The sequence below is a fragment of the Carassius carassius genome, chromosome 16 (assembly GCF_963082965.1).
Source record: "Carassius carassius chromosome 16, fCarCar2.1, whole genome shotgun sequence".
Taxonomy (NCBI): domain Eukaryota; kingdom Metazoa; phylum Chordata; class Actinopteri; order Cypriniformes; family Cyprinidae; genus Carassius; species Carassius carassius.
The window spans coordinates 12,267,031-12,290,915 of NC_081770.1; the positions used below are offsets into that span (position 1 = coordinate 12,267,031).

General features: G+C 37.7%; 2 protein-coding genes across 3 annotated transcripts in view; one reads left to right on the forward strand and one right to left on the reverse strand.

The window, feature by feature from the left end:
- Nucleotides 1–300: 300 nt before the first annotated feature.
- LOC132159576 (CD48 antigen-like) overlaps nucleotides 301–23,885 on the reverse strand; it is a 159,053-nt gene continuing 135,468 nt past the window's right edge. Inside the window, exons 1-3 of one of the 2 annotated variants that reach the window (XM_059569138.1) lie at nucleotides 1,136–1,444; nucleotides 744–1,043; nucleotides 301–604 (exon numbers count right to left, since the gene is read on the reverse strand). In XM_059569138.1, coding sequence (XP_059425121.1) covers nucleotides 456–604; nucleotides 744–1,043; nucleotides 1,136–1,409 — 723 coding nt within the window. In that variant the 5' untranslated portion in view covers nucleotides 1,410–1,444 and the 3' untranslated portion in view covers nucleotides 301–455. Of the gene's footprint in view, nucleotides 605–743; nucleotides 1,044–1,135; nucleotides 1,445–2,124; nucleotides 2,189–23,885 lie in introns of those variants that run through there. The other variant, XM_059569139.1, reaches the window with a different exon arrangement.
- Nucleotides 4,887–10,910, forward strand: LOC132159570 (uncharacterized). Its single transcript, XM_059569131.1, has 5 exons — nucleotides 4,887–5,001; nucleotides 6,739–7,065; nucleotides 9,682–10,011; nucleotides 10,154–10,260; nucleotides 10,429–10,910. Exons 1-5 carry the CDS (start codon nucleotides 4,956–4,958, stop codon nucleotides 10,447–10,449), a joined length of 831 nt encoding a protein of 276 aa, XP_059425114.1. The 5' UTR covers nucleotides 4,887–4,955; the 3' UTR covers nucleotides 10,450–10,910.

Consider the following 23,885-nt stretch of genomic DNA (forward strand, 5'->3'; position numbering starts at 1 on the left):
ACAGACAGTTAAGACAGCTGACTCCACTGTGTGACCCTATCTCTCACACACACAAAATACACAAAACTCCACATTTAAAAAATCAATAGCAAAAAATTACATAAAATCATCTTCCAAATAAAACATTTTATTGCCAGTTTTCTTGACCATACAAGCTTAAAAAATCAGGACAGAATAAACTAAAATCTTATTTTTAAACATTTAACACTTTGTAATTAGCTATTTCTAATGAAAAGGAAAGGTAAACCAAATTTCCAAATTTATAAAAAAATACAAATAAATTGTAAAACAATCAATCAAACTGATAATAGCAGTTGGTCAAGATCGGGATTTCATTTTCTATACCAGACTGGAGATCGATGGAATAGACTGATATATAATGTTTTGAACCAATGGAAGTGACAGAAATAAAAAGACTGTTTATTCTTGTTTTATAATACCAGGTACGTTACTGTTTAGTGAACTTTCCACTCCAGTCCAGCTCTTCTGGATCTGATGTCATAAACTAGTACAACAACAGCAGCAACAGCAGCCACTCCCACCACAGCAGAGACGACCAATCGGATCACAGCTTCAGCCGTTTGACTCCAGTAGTAGTCACAGTCTGTGAAAGAATAGATACTTCTTTAAAAACTGCATTAATTTCTTCAAATAGACTTTGACATGTCTCCTCTTACTGTTTTAAGGTGTTAACAAGTGATACACTGCGAATAAAGTTTCACTGATATTATCACTGTACCTACCTGAACATGTCTGACAGAGTTGATCGATGTCCAGGTGTCTGGTCTGGGTGCTGACAGGATTGTTAATCACACAGCTGTAGGTGTTTATATCCTGATATTCCACCTCCAGAGGAAGAGAGAGACTGATCCTAAAATCAGACACATTGATGCTGGACAATAAACTGTTTCCTTTGTACCAGGAGAGAGTCACATTACTCACATTCACCACTGAACACAACAGCACACTTTTGAACCCTGATGATGATGAGGACGATGAACACTGAGGAGAGTATCTGGTGATGACAGGAACAGGCACAGGAGCTGGAGAGTAAATAAACATATAAATCCAAGAATAAGCACAACTGACAGCAGGTAATATAAAATGAAATACTGTTTGCATCTGTAATACTCACCATAAACAGTGACAATGAATTTTAAGTCCTTATTTGCATCATCATTTAGTTCATAAACTCCAGTGTGTTCATTATTGATGTTTGTGAGGGTGAGATCTCCAGTCTGTCTGTCAAGCTGCAGTCTGTCTTTGAATACCGTGTTACTTGTGGATGTGATGTTTCCTGACTTTATTCTGGTTAACAAAGTCCTGCTGGATCCAAACCTCCACTCGATGTATTGATTTCCCTGTCTTTCAGTAAAACCAGTTCGGAGAGTGAACGAACCTCCCTCCATCGCTGACACGATCTCATCTGTCTCAGCACCTAGAGATCAAAATTAAATGTTAATGTTAAACGTGAACTTAAATATATATATAATTAGCTCATCTGTCCATAAATACATTTATAACACACCAATAAGAGGTAGAATACATAAACAGAACAAAACGAGCTTGTGAATCATTTTCTCGAGATGTTTAAGATCTTTTCAGTGGCTGGTCCGTTAATGTAAGAAAAAAAAAAACACTTGCATGAAATACAACAATTGAGTAGTTTCAGAATCTTAAATAGCCTACTGTGTGTAGATAACTTGCGGTGAGGAGGAGATAAAAACTTCACCCACTCACAGAGAGAGAGAAACAAAAAAACCCTCAAGTGCGTGTGATTGTGCATGAGTGAGTTCAGGTTCAGTTTCACATCTTGCTTTATATCTCTAGCAGCCACCATAAAATAGTTAGTGTGTTTATATTGCTTCCACAGAAACAAGCTTTGTTTCCGATATATATTTAATAGCGATTTTAAAGAGTAGAGATCCCTTACACACAGCTAGCAGTAGGCTAAATATCTTAATGTACAAACTACGCACCTTTAAGTTTGTTTAAAATCAAATCTGACTGTTGCATTCACTACTTTTTCTCAATGTAGGCTATCTATTGTGTGTACATTGGAGATCTGTCTTAAAGGAAAACTATTTATTTGGCCATTACCCATTCATCAGCACACTTTTGAACCCTGATGATGATGATGATGAACACTGAGGAGAGTATCTGGTGATGACAGGAACAGGCACAGGAGCTGGAGAGTAAATAAAAAATCAATCTAAGATTAAATGACAGTATAGGTAAAAGGGATGTTACATGTAATAGGCTACTCACCGTAAACTGTGACTATGAATTTTGTTTTTGTCCGAGATTGAGTGGCTGTTTAGTTCATAAACTCCAGTGTGTTCATTAGTGATGCTTGTGATGGTGAAATCTCCAGTCTGTGTTTTAATCAGCAGTCTGTCTCTGATATTGTGATATTGTCTTAGAAACCACCTCTATTTTGATTACACGAGTTCTGCTCGATCTGAGTCTGGAGATCAGAATTATATGTATATGGAAAAGTAACCCTATATGTTTAGCTAATTTAATTATTTCAACCATTTTGGCTAATGTGCTAACACTAAGGCCATAGCTTACATTTATTACTCACCAATCAGAGGAGGAAAAAAACAACAGAACAAAAAATCATTTTCTTCAATCGTTCGAGATCGTTTAGTGGCTGATGAGTTCTGGAAAAAGAACTGATGTCAATTTCAAGACACAATGGCATGTTTACATTTACATTTAGTCATTTAATAGACGCTTTTATCCAAAGCGACTTACAAATGAGAACAATGGAAGCAATCAAAACAACAAAAAGAGCAATGATTTATAAGTGCTATAACAAGTCTCAGTTAGCTTACACGCGGTACACATAGGGCTTTTAACACTGTTTCAGTTGTACAATGCTGTTCCATGCATTCAGAGTTGTTTGCACTGTTAAAGAGTTGGATTCTCAAGTTAAGCATGGGCAAAGTTTCATAAAACTATTTAAATGTATGACAAGTTTCGGACAAGTTTTGATCATGGCACTTAATGACGTAGACGAGGGTGGAACTCCTAATATGGGCATTTCTCCCGGAAAAACTCGGCTGCGCATGCATTGACAAGAGCAAGAGCAGACTGTGCCCATCAACATGCTTCACCAACACCTCCAGGAGCTCAGCTTTTTCCAGAGAGAATCGCAAAGCTTTCTTTTATAAATACGATAAAACTAAAGACTTTTTAGAGATATGAAGGATATAGGTACAAAAGATTAACATGAGATTGTGTGACACCGTGTGTGTTATGCCCCATTTAAATAGTGTGTGTGGCCTAGATAACCTGCGGTGTACTCATTAGACTGAAGGTCTGGAATCTAAGGTAGCTTTCGACATGTCAAACAACCAATCACAGTTTGTTTCATTCATCATCACATTTCGAGGCATGGAAATGTCACCACAATAACAGACCGGTGTGTAAACTCTTGGACATATTTTAAAGATTCTATGCCGCCAACTTTAAATATTTCACATACTTTTGAAAATCCAGCATTTAGTTGATCCTGATAAGAACTAGTCTTTCTTCTTTCGTGAGGGGGTTTGGTGCCACGGTTTGGTGGAACGTTAAAGAACACGACACACACGTCTCGTGGAAATCCTGTAGAATTCAACCAACCTGATGAGGACTTTGACACTCCTGAAGCATTTCCACTTTTGTGTGCCATATGCATCAGACGTTCAGCCAACGGTCCGTGGGCGTGATGTCTGAGGCTGAGACTACCTGCGATGAGACAAGCAGATCATAAAAAAATCTTCAGCCAAATTCTGTGAAGTCTGGCTTTTTACCCCTTAACCTTTTAGAACAACAAATGCATACCAATGCTTTATTTTTGTTTTTTTTAAATATCTAATCTAACTGTTTATGGAATTAATACATTGTTTTATAATGTAGACTTTCTGTTTTGAGTGGAAGGAAAGTTTTTGTCTTGAAGGAAAATAAACTCTTGTTTTTGCACGTAAATCAACCACACACATGCAAAAGGAGCGAGACGTTTGTCCACTCAACAGAAGCCACATTCATCTGAGTCAGTTTTCCACTTAACTGATGTGAATTAAACCACAGCAGGTTTCACTCTGACTCAGAAACTGAACTGCTAGAGGCTCAAAAGCATTCAGTGCAAACTAGTAATTATTTTTATTCCTAAAGTAAAGCTGTTTTGAGGGGATGCGATTCATGTAAGAAGGCCTTCATACACACTACACGCTCAAACAAATAGTTCACACTTTTTTTTTCTCTTGATTGTCCTCTCTTCATCTGGCTTCTCTTTGCTTTTAATTACATGCACTATTCTGTGAGTTAACTTGATTTATCAGTTTTAGACCCATGGCCATATCCTGCAGTTTCTCGCTTGCCCGATGCAAAGTGACCCTTAATGTTGTTTACTTTTAAAATTTTACTGTTGTGCTTATCTATTCATTTTTTCTCTTAAACAATCAGACGGTGACAGACTACTTTCTCTTTTGTGGGAATGGGTGGGGAATTGAATCTATATGGAACTTTCTGTTAAACCAATATCTAGTAGAAATAAAAACATTTCATGAACAAATGTGAATGTAAATCTTTACTTTGTCAATATGTTGTCATATATAGGCCTATATATATATATATATATATATATATATATATATATATATATATATATATATATATATATATATATATATATATATTTATTTATTTATTTATTTCGACAAAACTTTCCACATTTACCACCATCTAGTGGCTAATAATATGCAGCAGATCACAAACCTCGAATAAACAAGGATTTCATAATTTCGATTTAGTCAAGATTCACTTTGGAACATTTCGAAATAGTAGACTAATGACGCGACACGCCCGCTTTCTGGAGAAAGCACGTGACTAGGTTTCAGAAGTCCATCATCAATGCACTGAATCAATGTTGTTGTAGTTCAGACGCGATCAGAAGCGACATCAGTATGATGAATAATACCTTCATTTTTGGGGTTTTATTACTCGTGAATGGTGAGTAATAAGTTTATTTGTTATGTTAATTTAGCATTTTCGTTTTCAATATAAATCCTGTTACTGCTACTGCCTATGTCTTGCAGGATTTAGCTCCAACCTAAAAAACAAAAAAAGAAAAAAAAACACTTCTCTGTAGCCTTTTTAATCCTGGAGACCTTGATTGATTAGCTTGTTCAGGTGTGTTTGATTAGGGTTAGCGCTAAACTCCGCAGGACAACTGCACTCCAGGACCCACGCTGCCTCTCCCTGCTTTAAGGGTGTTTTTGGAGTAAGTAGTTTGTGCACGTGTGTGTGTTTAGTAGTGAACACTAGAGGGCGCTGACGGTCTGTAATATTCGCAGTGTTACTATTTTACATAGAAAACTGTCTGCAACTCTCGAACGCGTGTACTACTGTAGAAAAACAGAAATAAGTCACTCTCTCAATCAGTAAGTCAGTTTTTTGGACTTGATCCTGGTTGAGTTACTGTCTCTCTCATTCAGGGCGCGGCCTACTTATAAAAGTATGCACATTTTCAATAAACTACCATCAAGCTTATAATCATGGCTATTGTTGCTGTTGAAACCTGTGCAACATTAGGCCAGTTTAGGTTGGGCTATACGTGTTTTTGCTTGTGAAGAATAAGTTATGCCATCCCAAACCCCCAGTGTTTATTTCAAAATGTAAAATATTAAATATTTTAAAATGAATGCAACATTGTACCAGTGCCACTTCTTCAGTCTTTGTGTGTCCATGTGAAATGCTTCCATGCTTGTGTGCTGAGCTGTGCTCTGTCATTTAATATTCATTCAAACAATCATAAATGAATCCAGATATGAGCCAGTTGTGAAATGTTACTTCATTCAACCTCAACCTCAGAATAAAAATAATACATTTATCTGGGGGGGAAAACGGAGACATTTAACCTTAAGAATAAGATTTTATTATTTAATATTATTATTTATTAATTAATTTTTTTGTGCACACGATTTATTTTGCGTTTGATACTTTTTACAATTTGCATTCTGTCTTGTAGTAGTTTCAAGCCACATTAGGCTTAATTTTCAAGAGACACAATGAAACAAATCTGTTTACTTTACATTACTGATACGGTGTAAAACTGAGGTAGATTTATAAATTTGTGAAAAAAGATTTTTTTGACTGTGCTTACAAACTATAAGAAGCTACTGCATCAGACTGCTGGCAAAAAGAAAAAAAGTGTATTAAGGGACTTAAGCTCGGTAAAATGACTTTTTGAGAGCTTTATGGTAAATAGATTATAATTATTATAAATAGAGAATTATAAGATTATAAATAGATTATAAAGATTATAAACAAATACATGGACCTCTTTTGCCGTATTTGTTATAGTGGTTAATGTTGCTTTTACTTTACTAAAACACAAAATGTATTTTATCATTGCACAAGAGCATGTAACATTCTGCAAGAATATAGTTAGTTCAGGGACTGACCTTAAATGAGCTCATAATATCGCATCTGAACTATACATCATTGTGAATAAAAAGGGTCAATAACTGCTCAAACTCGTGAAACTATATTGTCACATATATAGTGTAATGTTGTCATTGCTAAGTACAAATACAGGAATAGAGCTGTTAACAAACAATATATTGCCTGAGAATTTGCTGTCATTAATATACTGTATTTAGAGCACAAATATTACCATATTGTGTGTTTACTATATATATATATATATATATATATATATAAAAACAGTTTTTGTTTGTTCTTCAGGTGTGTTTGGTGTTGAAGCAGATGAAGTGTCCGTATCAGTGATGGAGGGAGATTCAGTCACTCTACACACTGATGTTACTGAAATACCGAAGGATAGTAACATAATATGGAAGTTTAATGATGAAATCATAGCTAGAATGAATGAAGCAGATGGAAATCCCTCTACATATGATGGCCCCGGTGCAATATTTAAAGACAGACTGAAGCTGGACAAACAGACTGGATCTCTGACCATCACAAACATCAGAACTGAACACATTGGACGTTATAGTGTAGACATCAAGAGCACAGATGCAAAACTGAAGACATTTCAAGTTACTGTCCATGGTGAGTAACTCATGTCAGTCATCTGAGGACAGTTAAGATGCTGTGGAATGGTTATTTTTATCCATTTATTTATTTAGTGAAAAGATAAAAACAACAGCAGTAACTGGCTAAAACGAGTGTAGTGTGCTAATGCTAATTCAGAGCAAAATGTAAGTCTTTAAAAATACTTCACATTATCCAGTGAGGTTTTGTTATTTTTGTAAACATTATAAAGAGAGAAGCCTATGTTTCCATGTGTTAAAAAATACATTTTGTACTGAATTCATTTATCTTTTTTAATGCATTTATGTTACCTTTTTTAACTACATGACAAGTTACTCTTAGGTACGAATAAGAAATAAAAAACTAAAATAAAAAAAGACAGATAAGGTGTGTTTTAACCCTTTCTGGAATTTTATATTTTACAAGCAATAAAAAAAAAATTAAATATTAAAAAAACTGTATTTGTACCATCATTCCAAGAGTCCTTTGCACATGTATATTTCAAGTGTTATTGTATGAAAATTACTTTCATCATTAAGCAGTATTCTGTTCTGTTCTCCACATCTGTTTTTTGTTGAGACAGATGTTGTGGAGTCAGTGTCAGTGATGGAGGGAGATTCTGTCACTCTACACACTGGTGTTACTAAAATACAGGGATCTGATCAGATTGTGTGGAAGTTTGGAGATCAAGTCATCCTTATCACTAACTTAACCTTTTAACTGTCGCCCCCACTGGTTGAGCTCAAACACAAACCTGACCCACACAAACTAAAACACTCACACTTCATGAACTCTTTATACTACAGGCATAACTGAAGTCTCCCTAGAAAGATGATAGTTGTCCGTTTGTTGTACAGTAGTCAGAAGTAATTATATTCATACAGAAAAAGAGTAAGAGAGACTAAACATTCTAGAACACAATCATCCATAATTTTTAAATAAAATATATTTGGGAATTTATATATGAAAATGTGCAAGAGCTTCTTAAAAAATGTTCACGTTTAAGGCACAAGTGTGAACAGACTATAATGCGAATTTGAAGAGGCCCCACTAAATATGAGGTACAACTATGAGCATCCAGAGTGACTCTTACTCTGAGAATGGTCTGAACGACTGACCAATCAGCGCTGCAGAAAGAATGCAGAGGGCGGGGTTAATCTGTATGTGAGACCAGCAAACAAGATAATACCTCTGTTATACCTCATAGAGTGCATACTTTTGTGTAGAAATGACAGCAATTATAATTAATTTCGGAATATGTTACACAAACAATGCAGATTTAGTCTATAGTCGATATTGCTCTTATAATAACACTTTTTGGACCAAAGTTATTTATTGATTTTGCCGTTAAAACTACACATATATTTGAATATTTATGTTGTCTATCATCGTCATTGGACTAAAATACTTAAGAACTCTCAGATTCAATGTTACCTCTATTGTTGCGATATCTTGGTATGAATTAAAATGAGGTTTTGGTTGTGAAATCGTGACCATAAATATTGAAGCTTGAGACTTCAGACTTTCTAATGTCATATGCTTGTCAACGTTAATTAGGGTTTTAATAGTAAAAGAATGCAGTAAACGTTAACAAACAAACGTTGGAACCATCGATGGTCTCGAGCAAGTTAATGGATTAAACAGTGCTGCTGACTCGAGATGGAGTAACATCCAACTGAACGATCAGACCCGAGATCTCACCATCAGAAACATCCGAAGAGATCAGTCTGGAGTTTATAAGGTGGAGGCCAACACCATCAGCATGATTTTACACAGGAAATTACGTATTAATATAAGTGGTGAGTAGATTAAACTTTCTATAAATGTTACACAATTTTAGTCATGTTATTCTGTAAAGAATACTAGTAGACCTAGGCTAAGAAACATTGAATATAGACAGGACAAGACTTTATTATGATTTATTTAGGCTATTTTTTTAAATTTTGTTTTAGTTTGCTTCTGTGGTGCCAGTCATTAAAATGTTTACACTTAAAAATATATAAAACACTTATATATTATACACTTTCAAAGATCTAAACAGTATTAAAAACAATCCAAATAAAACACGTGGCCATCTACCAACAGTAGAGAGAACAATGCTGTTTAATGACTGAAATAGACTAATAACTGTACATTTCACGAGTATAGGCCTACTACTGTTATTTGAGTGTGTATTTTTCTGAGAATTTACTGGAAGGGATTTCTGAGCCTGAAGCGCCCCCTAGAGGATGAATACATTACTAATCGTGTTGTGATCACAATATATATGTATATATAAATTTAGAATTGTTGTATGTTTACAGAAAAAATAATTAATTTAATCCAGCAAAAATTAATCTAAATAGAATTTTACATCTTAAACACACTTCTATCCAAAGCTACTTACAAATGAAGACAATGGAAGCAATCAAAATCAACAAAAGAGCAATGATATGCAAATGCATTATTTTTAACTATATAATAAATAAAAATAAAACAGATAGAATAGAAAACCAATAGAGCTAGCTACCGTTAGAGGCCTTTTTTGCTTTTGTATACTAAATATAAAAAAAATAGTGCAAGTCTAAAAGGAGCACCTTTTGAAGAATAGAATTAGAACAGAGATTTGAAAAGCTATTCTTGGATGTTTTCCAGGTGTGTTTAGTGTTGACGGGGTGAAGCAAATGTCAGAGAGGAATGGAGATACTGTCACTCTACAGACTCGCATTACTGATATAACAGGAGACGATGTGATCGAGTGGACGTTCGGACCCCAAAACACTTCTGTAGTAAAAACTGACAGAGAAAATGGACGAATAATATATAATGAACATGATGTGAGATTTACAAACAGACTGCAACTGGATATTAAAACTGGAAATCTCAAAATCAGCAACATCAAGACTGAAGTTGCAGGAGTTTATCACATAAAGATCATCAAAAGCACGTATGCCGTACAGAAAAGCTTCAGTGTTACTGTCAGTGGTGAGTACTTCAAGTCTTTCAAAAGGAAAGTCTCATTTAGATTTGTGCTTTGTGAGTCGGGTTATATAGTGTTGATGTTCTAGTGTATGTTAAAGATCAGACACACATTCACGTTAATGACTGTCTCTCTTTATCATTACAGCTCAGTCAGGTGCTCCTTCAGGGATTTGTGGTGCTGGTGTTGGTCTGGTAGTTTGGGCTGTAACTGTGTTTTTTGCTGCAAGAAGTATAAGCAACGAAGGCAAAGGTGTAAGTATTTCATGCAAATCGTACAGCAAGCTAAAAATGATTTAGTCTTTAAAGGAATTTAAGTATGATTACTGTTGAAAGGACTATTATAACTATTATTTATTAATTGCTATTTTCTTTTTATTTATTGTTTTTTAACTATTGTTACACTTTTTACTTTTATAACAGGTTTCAGTGAATATAAAGTGAATCACTCTCAGGATCAGCGTGAAGATGAGAAGCAACAGTTCATAAGCACTGGAACAATATAAACTTAGGCTTTGCATGACATAATAATCAGCTTTTAATTAGTTTTTATATGTTTATATTTTTGACATATCACATATTTTTCCCTCATGTTTGACTACTAGAAAAAAAGGGAACACTATAGTCTGAAATGTTTAAGTTGCAGAACTATTCAAGACTTTGTCTGATTAAATAGGTTAAAAATATTCTCATTGTAAACCAGCAGGGTTTGGTTGCTTGAAAATGTTTTCTCTTCATAGTTTAATCTTCATATCTTATTTGCATGGGGATTTGTGAAAGGTGAAAAGTATCAATTCTGTTCCATTCTTATGAAAGTTTATGTGCATGTGGTGCTCATACATATAGATCTATGTACAAAAACACAATAAAGCCAATCAAACCTGATAAAACTGAGACTGTTTTATGGTGTCAGAGAGAACTGTGTGGATGGCGTGCTGCATGTTCTGTCAAATATTGCTGTTGATGGTGGACTCACAACAGTGAAGCTGTTTTATGGAAATTATGGCTATAAATCTGTGACATTCTGTGAGATATATTCTGCAAAGGGGTGTTTTTTCATATCGTAGGGATTTTTTGTTTTGTGTTTTTGTTCCTTTATTTAGTTTTTAATTTCATTCACTTTGAATTGCAATGATTAAATGTGGATCAAGTGTTTTAACAAAGATTCTGTGCTCACTTGTTGCAAGTCATAAGGATAAGATCTTTGTTCTCAGTTCCTGTGGTTTATTTTCAACATGTTGTGTTCACTGGTTTTATAGACCTGTCTGAACAAGATAAACGGAACCACTCCCTCATTTCCAAACTTACAAATGAAGCTAAATGAAGTACATTGAAAAACAGATTTGACTCAAGTTTACACAGTAATACAAACAGCGGATTTTCAGTTTTATATACTGCACTGCATAAAATGAAATGTAAAACAAGTTTTAATCTGTCCCCTAGCGTCAGAAATATCTGTGTCATCATCAGCAAACAGCACATGCACATCTTGTATGTAAATGTTTATGCAGTGTGCAATGCTGGGTGTCAGTACAGAATTTAATAATGAAACTGTAAATTTCATTGTATAACTAGACTTTACACATTGCAGAAGTCATTGAAAAATTCCTCTGATAACGATGTTGAAGTGTTAAGGGACCATGATGGTTGAGTGTTAACTGCCAAACTGGTCTCTCATCAACACAAACAACATCAGAACCAAAAATTTTGGATTTTATTAACCTCAGATTGCCAACAATAGACGAGAATCGTTATACAAGAAACTTCTCTCCCTGGTGAGTAGCTTAGATTTGCTTCTAAACTATAATGTATAATGTACATTATATATTTTTCTAAATATATAATATATGTGTGTGTGTTTATATATATATATATATATATATATATATATACATACACACACACACATACACAAACTGGAAGTTCTACACTGTAAAACCCGACAAGTTAACTTAACTCAAACCGTTTGAGTAAAACGATTGCCTTGACTGTAAAACCCGACAAGTAAACTTAACTCAAATGGTTTGAGTAAACAGATATCCTTAAGTTATGTTAACTCAAACCATTTGAGGAAACCGATTGCCTTAAACCGTTTAAGTTGAAAAAACTCACAGTTATGAGTACTCTGAACTTAATTCAGTTGAGTTCACTGAAAGAAGATATACAATGCAATTAAGATTAACTAAGTGCTGATTGTTAATTAGTGATGAACAGCTGCTGTTAACAAACAGAATCACTGAAGAAAAGAGAAACACAAGAACTACTACAACTGACTTCAGACACAGCCTTAGATTAAATCAACTGAAATAAAATACATGAAATCTCTCAAGATCTGATTAAACAACCCCACAAACAGCATCACCAACTCCACTTATTAATAACCAGACTGACTTTATTTCTGTCAGACGTCTACAGAAGATCTTATTGAGAATGAACTAAGGTTTAGATGTTGATTTATTGTTTCATTTGAAGTAACCATGTTAGAGATCAGTGTTTGCTTTAGTTGGGCTCTTGACCCTTGACATCTGTCTTAGTCTTTCCTCTGGCTGTTATAACCGTGTGTTTCTAAAACACATTTGTTGTAATTCAAAAGCCCAGAAAAAATGCCATCAGGTGTTAACCTGTACCTAGGTGTAGGTTGTTATACTTTATATTGGGAAGATAATTATTCATTATTATTCACAATTATTGAGCCGTACAGTACGGAGTCTAATCTTTGATGAAGTAGGTGTAGTGTAATTTGTAGAAGTGGTTCTAGTAAAAAATGTCACTAAGAGCCAGTGGTTCTGTGATGATCAGTTAATATAAAAATGACTTCATAAACACTTTGTACACATTCATTTTTCTTCTATGCCAGTAGTTGGTCAAACACAGACATTAATAATCAGAATATGAACCTCTACAATGGTGACGAAAAAATAAAGCTGCAATGCATGCTGGGTACTATTGTATTACAAAACTCATCCATGGCTCCCAGCATGCTCTGCAGCATTTTTTTTATGGTCACCGTTGTTGAGGTTCATATGCTGATTATTGATGTCTGTGTGTGACTAATTGATACCATAGAAGTCCACACTGTTTGGAAAGTCTTTGTATTATCTGATTATCACAGAACCACTGGCTCATAGCATCCATTTACTATAATCAATATAAAGTATAACAACCTTCACCTAGGTACATGTTAGCACCTGATGGCATTTCTTCTGGGCTTTTGAATTACAACAAATGTGTTTTAGAAACACACGGTTATAACAGCCAGAGAAAACACAAAGACTGAAATCAAGGGTCAAGAGCCCAACTAAAGCAAACAGTGATCTCTAACATGGTTACTTCAAATGAAACAATAAATTAACATCTAAACCTTAGTTCATTCTCAATAAGATCTTCTGTAGACGTCTGACAGAAATAAAGTCAGTCTGGTTATTAATAAGTGGAGCTGGTGATGCTGTTTGTGGGGTTGTTTAATCAGATCTTGAGAGATTTCATGTATTTTATTTCAGTTGATTTCATCTAAGGCTGTGTCTGAAGTCAGTTGTAGTAGTTCTTGTGTTTCTCTTTTCTTCAGTGATTCTGTTTGTTAACAGCAGCTGTTCATCACTAATTCTCAATCAGCACTTAGTTAATCACTTAATTACTTGAATGCAAAGTTTCAAAACTTTCATGGTTTAAATCAAGGCAATCTGTTTACTCAAACGGTTTGAGTTAAGTTAACTTGTCGGGTTTTACAGTGTAGAGAAGTCTGACTGGTTCACCATAAAAAAAATAAATTAATAAAAAAAAGTGTCAGATTAAGTGACGTTAACGGCCGACAAAAGGGGGCGCTAATGGCGCTACCAAAACTGGGAAGGAACTGTTTTGAAAGTGAAAGTGAAAGTCGTGATATACTCGGAATTGGTGCCCAATTGTTGCCAAGTGAATTGTGTTAGTTTACAAGAACAAGAAAAAAAGGCTAACAGTTACATTAGGTTTTCTTTGCCCGCCACTCACTATACAGCATGTAGCCTATAGCATTATAGTTTGCAGTGTCTGACATGATTATTCAATTCATTCATAAAGAGACAGCAGCGGTTTTACAATGGGTTACATTTGAGAACTATTGAGTTAGAAAAACAAATTGTAAATTAATTAGATATATAAGGTGTTTAATATGATATGACACAGAGAGAGAGAGAGAGAGAGAGAGAGAGAGAGAGAGAGAGAGAGAGAGAGAGAGAGAGAGAGAGAGAGAGAGAGAGAGAGAGAGAGAGAGAGAGAGAGAGAGAGAGAGAGAGAGAGAGAGAGAGAGAGAGAGACAAGAATACTCAAGAATTCTGCTGTTTCAGGTTTCTAGAATCTAGGTCTGTTTATACATTTTGCATTCTGCTCTTTTTATGTAGATTTCAAGTATTTTAGTTCATACAATAATGCATTTCAATCCTGTTGAATTTTTTTTTTTTATCATAATTTGTAATGGTTTTACTGGTTATAATAAATAAACTACAATGGCGCCTTTTGGTCTCTACTGTTAATTAGTCATCTTCTGTTGGTGGCTTTTGTTAAAGCCACTAAATCCTTATGCCCCAAAACACACTACAGGAAACCATTATTTAATGGTTTTACTGGTTAAATTTTGATGGCTTGTACTATAGTGGTATTTGTAGTGGAAATCATTCACATTTCTGTGAAGGTTTCTCTTTCTGTTACATATATATAATGATAAAAGGTTTCATGCTTACCGATACATGCTAATATAAACAATGTAGGCAAGACCAGGTGGGTTTTGAACTGATTTCTACATAAATAACTTAATATTTGCATATAAACCGGAGGTTGCATGTATGAACGCAAAGGTCTACAGTCATTAGGCAGGTATACCTGTTTCTTTGAGTGAAGATGTTTGTTGTTTTGGTCTAGGTTGCCTTTAGGAAGCGGACGGACCACCTCCTCTTTCGCAGTGGTCACGTGACTTGGTCAGCTTGACAAGCCCATGATTACTGCGCTGAATCACTGCTTTCATTCGCGTTGGATGCGGCCATAAGTGACATCAATATGAGGAACAATCCCTTCCCTTTTTGGCTTTTTTTGTTCGCGTATGGTGGGTCAGATTTACTTCTTAAATTCTTTTATTAATACTTTCGGTTTCAATATAAAACGGGAACTGAACATATATCCATTTGCTGTTATTGTATTTACTTACATCCAGTGTTTCTTAACGTACAGACTTGTATTCTCTGTAAATAGATGATGTGATAAATCACATTATAAAAATGAATGGTGGGTATTTAGGGGGTAAGGTTGCGCGTTTGTTTTTTGTAAACACTAGATGGCGTTGACGGCATGTATTAATATTCTGCGCATCTCTATTTCACATGAACACTGACATCACAAAAAAAAAGTCATTGTCGCTATTGTTTTTTATTCAGGTGGAAACATAAAACACGTATTTGAAGTAAACCGCCATCAAACTCTTGATTATCGCTGTAGAGTAGAGCAGTTGTCACAGCCTGCTCTTCTGACGGTATGTGGGGTTGGTTTGAATTAATGTTAATGCATTTTAATTCTTTAAAATTATTATGTCAACCACAACCCCCAGCCCTATTTAATTCGAGAGATTTTCATTCATTAAAGTAAACATTTTATCAAAACAGCAATATGAAAGCAATAAGACAAATAAACAAGACTGATGACTGCTGGGTTGGGTGTGGCCCATATATGAAATCTTGGGCTAATGCAAAAATACAAAATCTTGAAGAAGAAGATACCTTCTCCTCAATGTTGGACTCTTGTTTTTCACATGACAGTTGGCAGTGGCAAACTACAAACTGGAATATTACAAGCTTGTTGAATTAAATCTAGGGTGTAGGTCTACTTACTGTTTTTCTCTATTAACAAAGTAGAGTTGTGTCAGCTTTTGATGAAATACAACAGTGATCTTTCAGAAAAGGAACATATCGTTATGTTCAGAGGTGTACTCATTTATGTTTTATACTGTAAAATGAAATTATATACATATATATATATATATATATATTTTTTTTTTTTTTTTTTTTTTTTTTTTATATATATATATATATATATGAAAATTACAGATCGCATTAATAGCATAATCTCTGTCTGGAAATGGTTTCTGTTTGTTGTCCAGGTGTGTTTGGTGCTGATGGAGTGAAGTCAGTGTCAGTGTCAGTGATGGGGGGAGATTCTGTCACTCTACACACTGGTGATACTAAAACACAGAGAGTTCTGGAACTGGTGTGGAAGATTCAAGGTGAAAATAAATTCATGGCAGAGATTGATAAAGAAATTAATAAACTATCAGTACCAGGGAATGAGGAAGAACCATTCAGAGGCAGACTGAAGCTGGACAATCGGACAGATTCTCTGACCATCACAAACCTCAAAACAACAGACTCTAGAGTTTATGAACTACAGATCAAGACCACAAAAGAGACCAAATCCAAGATATTCAATGTTGATGTCAGTGGTGAGTAACTCAATGTGATTATTAACTGTCTGTGAACAATATCCTTTGATATAATCACAATAATCCTTTATGAATACATTTCAGTATGCTAATAAACACTCAAGATGTTTTAGAGCATTCGTAAAGGATTTAAATATTTTCAGAAAAACTGTAACACTGACCCTTTAGAATAATTATTTTATTTTCCCCTCAAAACATTTTGAAATCTATGGATATAGAACATAGAATGATTAAATGCAGAAAACTCTCCAAAAGCATTTTAATGCATTGTTATGTCTTAGGTACAGCTTCAACGGAGGGAATGAGAGCTCTCAGACTAAATCTAAAATATCTTAAACTGTGTTCCAAAGATAAATGGAGGTCTTACGGGTTTGGAACAACCTGAGGGTAAGTTGTGAATGACATAATTTTAATATTTGGCTGAACTAACCCTTTAATACCAAAGGCTCATGGTTTCGCTCTTCAGCATGGGTCAGTTAGCCTCTGCTGGTAGATCCAGTAACTACACCATTCTGCAAGATCATTCTTTCTTGATATTTCATTCTTGCAAAATATTTTTTCATCATGATTTTGAGAAATGTACAAGTCATTTAAAGGGATAATTCACCCAAAAATTAAAATTATGTCATTAATAACTCACCCTCATGTCGTTCCAAACCCGTGAGACCTCCTTTTATCTTCGGAACACAGTTTAAGATATTTTAGATTTAGTCAGAGAGCTCTCAGTTCCTCCATTGAAGCTGTTTGTACGGTATACTGTCCATGTCCAGAAAGGTAAGAAAAACATCATCAAAGTAGTCCATGTGACATCAGAGGGTCCGTTAGAATTTTTTGAAGCATCGAAAATACATTTTGGTCCAAAAATAGCAAAAACAACGACTTTATTCAGCATTGTCTTCTCTTCCGTGTCTGTTGTGAGAGAGATCAAAACAAAGCAGTTTATCATATCCGGTTCGCGAACAAATCATTCAATGTAACCGGATCTTTTTGAACCAGTGAACTGAACTGAATCGTTTTAACCGGTTCGCATCTCAAATACGCATTAATTCACAAATGACTTACCGTATTTTTCGGACTATAAGTCGCACCTGAGTATAAGTCGCATCAGTCCAAAAATACGTCATGATGAGGAAAAAAAAGCATATATAAGTCGCACTGGACTATAAGTCGCATTTATTTAGAACCAAGAACCAAGAGAAAACATTACCGTCTACAGCCGCGAGAGGGCACTCTAAAAGTGTTACTTATAGTCCGTAAAATACGGTAAGTGCTGCAAATCACCACAACACATGCAAATAACGAAACGCGCTGCAAATCACCACAACACATGCATATAGCGAAATGCGCTTGCAAATCACCACAACACATGCATATAACGAAACGCGCTGCAAATCATCACAACACATGCAAATAATGAAACGTGCTGCAAATCACCACAACACATGCATATAGCGAAATGCGCTGCAAATCACCACAACACATGCAAATAACGAAACGCGCTGCAAATCACCACAACACATGCATATAGCGAAATGCGCTTGCAAATCACCACAACACATGCATATAACGAAACGTGCTGCAAATCATCACAACAAATGCAGCGAAACGCGCTGCAAATCCTCACAACACATGCAGATAACGAAATGCGATGCAAATCACCACAACACATGCATATAACGAAACGCGCTGCAAATCACCACAACAGATGCATATAACGAAACGCGCTGCAAATCATCACAACACATGCATTTAACGAAACATGCTGCAAATCATCACAACACATGCATTTAACGAAACGCGCTGCAAATCATCACAACACATGCAGATAATAAAACGTGCTGCAAATCCACTGAAATGGATCCAAAGAAATGCACTGCAAATCCTCACAACACATGCAAATTAAGAAACATGCTGCAAATAGCACTGACCACAACAGAAATGTGTCAAGGGGTCCCAAAAAAGTGTCAGACCCGGCTGGGATTTGCTTATTGTGCAGTTGCTACTGGTCAGTGGAGATGTTGGTTAACTGAAAGGTGAGGTGCATTTTTGTTAAACACCCTGATTCCTTTATCTCTTGGATATAATTAGCCTAAAAAGCTGAATAATTACATGATTAACTGTGAAACATTACTATATGATATGGCTAACTTTAATATACTCAACTAAATATAATTTCAAGGTTAATGAAAATAAATTTGCCATGCTTCATTAAACGTTTCTTAATTTTTGTAACTACCAAATGTTGACCAAATGTTCCTATCTTTTTAGTGAAAATTTTAGATAATGCAATTACATTTAAAATGTACACTAAATTAAACAGAAATGTAATATTTAAGATACAGGACAATTCATTATTTAATACTTTGCTGAGGTGGCTTTTCTAATCTATGAATAGCCTACATAATTTTTTTTTTTAAATGTACAAATATCTTCAGTGGGAGAGACTAGGTTAGGTTGGGGCTCTTTCATGAAAGTGGCCCGAGACCCTAACCCTTAGGTTATGATTTCGAGTCTCGGGCTGGCAATACCACGACTTACGTGCCCTTGAGCAAGGCACCGAACCCACAACTGCTCCACGGGCGCCGCAGCATAAATGGCTGCCCACTGCTCCGGGTGTGTGTTCACGGTGTGTGTGTGTTCACTGCTGTGTGTGTGTGTGCACTTTGGATGGGTTTAATGCAGAGCACGAATTCTGAGTATGGGTCACCATACTTGGTTGTATGTTACGTCACTTTCACTTTCAATATAATTATTTTTCAGATTCTTCTGATTACTAAAGTGCCCCCCTGGAGGAAGAACACTTTGTGTCCCATAAAAAAAAGAAGAAAAAAAAAGAAAAGTGTCTTCAACTTGCCGCTTCTTACAAGAAATTCTGGTTGAATACAAAATGTATTTGACAGATAAACAGTCGTTTAAGATGTTTTATGTATAGCAAAACAAAATAGCCAACTACTTAGGGACAAAATAATCTTGATTTTATTATACTAAAAGTGTAGCATGCTTTTTATTTATTCTATTACTATTATTATTATTAATATTAATATTGTTATTATTATGTGTATTGATTATTTGTATAACCACAGTTTTACTACAATTACCATGGTTAAACTGTGTTTAGTGTAGCAAAAATATGGTTAATTCGGGTAATCATGGTATAATAGGCATAAAAAGTTTTTTTTTTTTTTTTTTTTGTAATGGACCTTTCAGTGAATAGGTTATGTTGTTGAAAGTTCAAGATAATCTAGTTTTATTTTAAAGACAATTAATAAATTGGAGTCTATAAATTGAAGTCTATAGGCCTACTGTAATTTTATATATATATATATATATATATATATATGAGGACATTGAAGATCTCAGTACTGGAGAGCAATGACAAAATAAGCACTGTGGGTTCAATGGAGTCGAAATGAACACTGAAAATCCTAAATTAAAGGATACACCTGATGCAACCTTCCAGATATGCTGAATAAAGGTTGATTTCCAAAGATCCTCAAAATTGAGCTTTGGGTGGTGCTTGATGATGTGGCAGCTGAGATATGCAGCCATTCTAAGATACAGTCTTCTAACTAAAAAGCACCTCACATGATTTTCTGCTCATTGCAAATGTCTCAATTTAAGATGAATAAACTCCAGAGTTAAGCATAAACATCACCTCTATCACTCATATATTCAGTTATTATTTAATGGGACTGTGACCACTGAACATTCATTGGTTCACCTTCACCCCTTTATATATATATATATATATATATATATATAAACTAGATTATCTTGAACTTTCAACAACATTACCTATTCACTGAAAGGTCCCTTACAAATTTTTTTGGACCTTTCTGCTGCTTTTGACACTGTTAATCACCAGATTCTCCTGTCCACCCTCAGAAAGATGGGCATCTCTGGAACAGCACTCCTGTGGGTTAAGTCCTACCTCTCTGACAGATCCTTCAGTGTGTCTTGGAGGGGTGATGTTTCAAAGTCACACCACCTTGCTACTGGGGTTCCTCAAGGCTCAGTACTTGGACCACTTCTCTTCTCAATCTACATGACATCATTAGGATCTGTCATTCAGAAGCATGGCTTTTCTTATCACTGCTACGCTGATGACACCCAACTCTACCTCTCATTCCAACCAGATGACCCGATGGTAGCTGCTCGCATTTCAGCCTGTCTGAGTGACATCTCTAGCTGGATGAATGACCATCACCTTCAGCTTAACCTTACGAAGACAGAACTCCTGGTGATTCCAGCTAACCCATTGCTTCATCACAACTTCTCTATACAGCTGGGCTCATCAACCATTACTCCTTCGAGGACAGCTAGAAACCTAGGAGTTGTGATGGATCATCAGTTAAGCTTCACAGACCACATTGCTACAACTACCCGGTCCTGCAGGTTTGCCTTATACAACATTAGGAAGATTAGACCCTTCCTGTCAGAGCAAGCAACCCAACTTCTTGTCCAAGCTCTTGTTCTCTCCAGACTGGACTATTGTAATGCTCTCCTGGTGGGCCTTCCTGCATGTACTGTCAAACCTCTGCAATTGATCCAGAATGCAGCAGCGAGGGTTGTCTTCAATGAGCCAAAAAAAGCTCACGTTACTCCTCTCCTCATCAGGTTACACTGGCTACCAGTAGCTGCTCGCATCAAATTCAAGGTACTGATGCTAGCCTACAAGACGACCACTGGCACGGCTCCAACTTACCTAAACTCATTGGTTAAATCTTATGTGCCCTCCAGAAGTTTGCGCTCTGCAAGTGATCAACGCCTTGTGGTACCATCCCAAAGAAGTTCAAAATCACTCTCACGGACCTTTTCCTGGACTGTGCCCAGCTGGTGGAATGACCTCCCAATCTCAATTCGTACAGCTGAGTCTTTACTCATTTCCAAGAAACAGCTAAAGACTCATCTTTTTCGCCTGCACTTAACCAGCTAACACTAGCACTTTTCCTTTTCTTGTCTTTTAATTAAAAAAAAAAAAAACCTACCTATGCGTTCTATACTAGACTAACTGAGACTTGTCATGGCACTTGTATACTGTTGTTGTTCTCTTGTTGACCTGACTGCTTCTATTGTTCTCATTTGTAAGTCGCTTTGGATAAAAGCGTCTGCTAAATGATTAAATGTTAAATGTAAATTATATATATATATATATATATATATATATTGTGGCGGGCTGAAGAAGGACACGACGAGGAGGTACAGGTCAGTTCCCCGAAGGGTGAATTTTATTAATAAATAGGTGGAAGAAGGCGGTAGCATGAGGTGGTTTGGTGCAGGGTGCTCGGCTTCCTCTTCGGTCTGTGCGCTGTGGCGGTGTGGGTCCATTGTGCTCTCCCGTGTTCGGTGGGGCTGGCGGTCACACACTGCTCTCTGTAAACAAGACAGACAGTTAGGATTAGCTGCCTCTCCTGGAGACATCTCTCACCTCTGTGTTCGTTTGCTGTGCTTAAATAGGCAGCTCTTGATGATCCGCAGGTGTGGCCGTTCAGCCCGTGACGAGCAGGAGCAGGTGTGACTGCTCAGAGGGCGGGGAGTGGACCCTGACAGACCTGCGAAAGCTGCCCAAATCTGAGAGAGTGCGTTGGCGTTGGCCGTCCCTGCTCGATGTTGCACGGTGAAGTTGAAGTCCTGGAGTGCCAGGAACCAACCACCCTCGCGTTCGTCTCCTTGGCCCATGCCATCCACTGCAGGGGGGCGTGATCTGTAATGAGAGTGAAGGGGCGGCCGAGGAGGTAATACCTGAGCTCCAGGACTGCCCACTTGACGGCCAGCGCCTCCCTCTCCACTGTAGCGTACCATTGTTCCGTGGGGGTCAGCTTTCGGCTTATGTAGATCACCGGGTGTTCCTCGCCGTCGTGGACCTGGGAGAGGACGGCTCCCAACCCAGTGTCGGATGCGTCCGTCTGCACCAGGAAGGGACAGTTAAAGTCGGGCGCTCGGAGTACCGGGCTGCCTTTATCCTGTGGAACGCCGCCTCCGTCTCGGGGATCCACGGGACCTTCTCCGGTTTCCCCTTCCTGGTCAGATCTGTCAGGGGAGAGGCTAAGGAGGAGAAGTTAGGGATAAATCAGCGGTAATATCCTGCCAACCCCAAAAAGGCCCGTACCTGCATCTTGGAGGTGGGCCGTGGCGTGGAGAGGACTGCTGTAAAGGCTAAAGGATAAAGGCAGTCCGGTACTCCTTCTCCTGAGGTCTGATCAGGCCGCGACCCACCTGGTACCCCAGATACTTTGCTTTCGAGAGGGCCAGGTGACACTTCCGGGGGTTGGCAGTCAGGCCAGCCCAGCGCAGTTCCAGTAGAACCCTCCGCAGCCTCTCCAGGTGGTCCTCCCAAGTCTCCGAGTGTATTACCACGTCGTCGATGTAGGCCGCAGCGTAGGCCTGATGCGGCCGGAGGAGGACGTCCATCAGCCTCTGGAAGGTGGCTGGTGCTCCGTGGAGGCCGAAGGGAAGGACCCGGTATTGCCAGCGTCCATTTGGGGTCGAGAAGGCCGTCTTCGGCTTGGCCTGTTGCGAGAGAGGGACTTGCCAGTATCCCTTCGAGAGGTCGAGGGTTGATATAAACTGGGCCGTTCCCAGACGATCCAACAGCTCATCGACACGCGGCATGGGGTAGCAGTCGAACTCGGAGACTTCGTTGAACTCGGAGACTTCGTTGAGGTGGCGGAAGTCATTACAGAAGCGGAGGGCTTCGGAACCATGATGATGGGGCTGGACCATGGACTGTGAGATGGTTCAATTACCCCTAACCTCAGGATCTCCTGTACTTCCTCTTCAATGGCGTGTCTCAGAGCCTCCGGGACACGGTAGGGCCGCTGCCGGACGATGGTTCCGGGTGGTGTGTGGACGTCATGTTCCAAGACGTGGGTCCGCCCAGGCTGGAGGGAGAACACATCCGGAAACTGACTGACCAGGTGCTCCAGCTCGGTCTTCTGGGCGGCGGAGAGTTGAGGTTCCATGTCCACAACCACGGGAGTCGCTTTGGTGTAGGCCGAGAGCTGAGGCCCGGTTCCGACCCAGTGCTTCAGGAGGTTAATGTGATAAAGCTGGTCCCTCCTCCATCTTCCGGGCTGCCACACTCGGTATGTAATGGGCCCGACCTTTTCGGTGAAGGTGTACGGCCCCTGCCAGGTGGCCAAGAACTTGCAGGCGGCCGTAGGGACCAGAACCAGGACATGGTCTCCTCGCTGGAACTCCCGTGGTTGGGCCGCCCGATTATAGTGTCGCTGCTGGGCCTGTTGCGCCTTGACGAGGTGCTCCCGGGGGATGGGCATCACTCGGTCGATCCGCTCCCAAATCTCCCGCACGTGTTCCACGGTGGTACGGTGTACGGCCGGTTGTTGTTCCCAGGCCTCTCGGGCAACGTCGAGCAGACCACGAGGCTGGCGGTCGAAGAACAACTCAAATGGTGTGAAGC

Coding starts and splice junctions, on each gene's coding strand:
- LOC132159570 (XM_059569131.1), top strand. CDS start 4,956: ATGATGAATAATACCTTCATTTTTGGGGTTTTATTACTCGTGAATG. Junction 5,002..6,738: donor GGTTTTATTACTCGTGAATG/GTGAGTAATAAG, acceptor TTTGTTCTTCAG/GTGTGTTTGGTGTTGAAGCA. Junction 7,066..9,681: donor ATTTCAAGTTACTGTCCATG/GTGAGTAACTCA, acceptor GATGTTTTCCAG/GTGTGTTTAGTGTTGACGGG.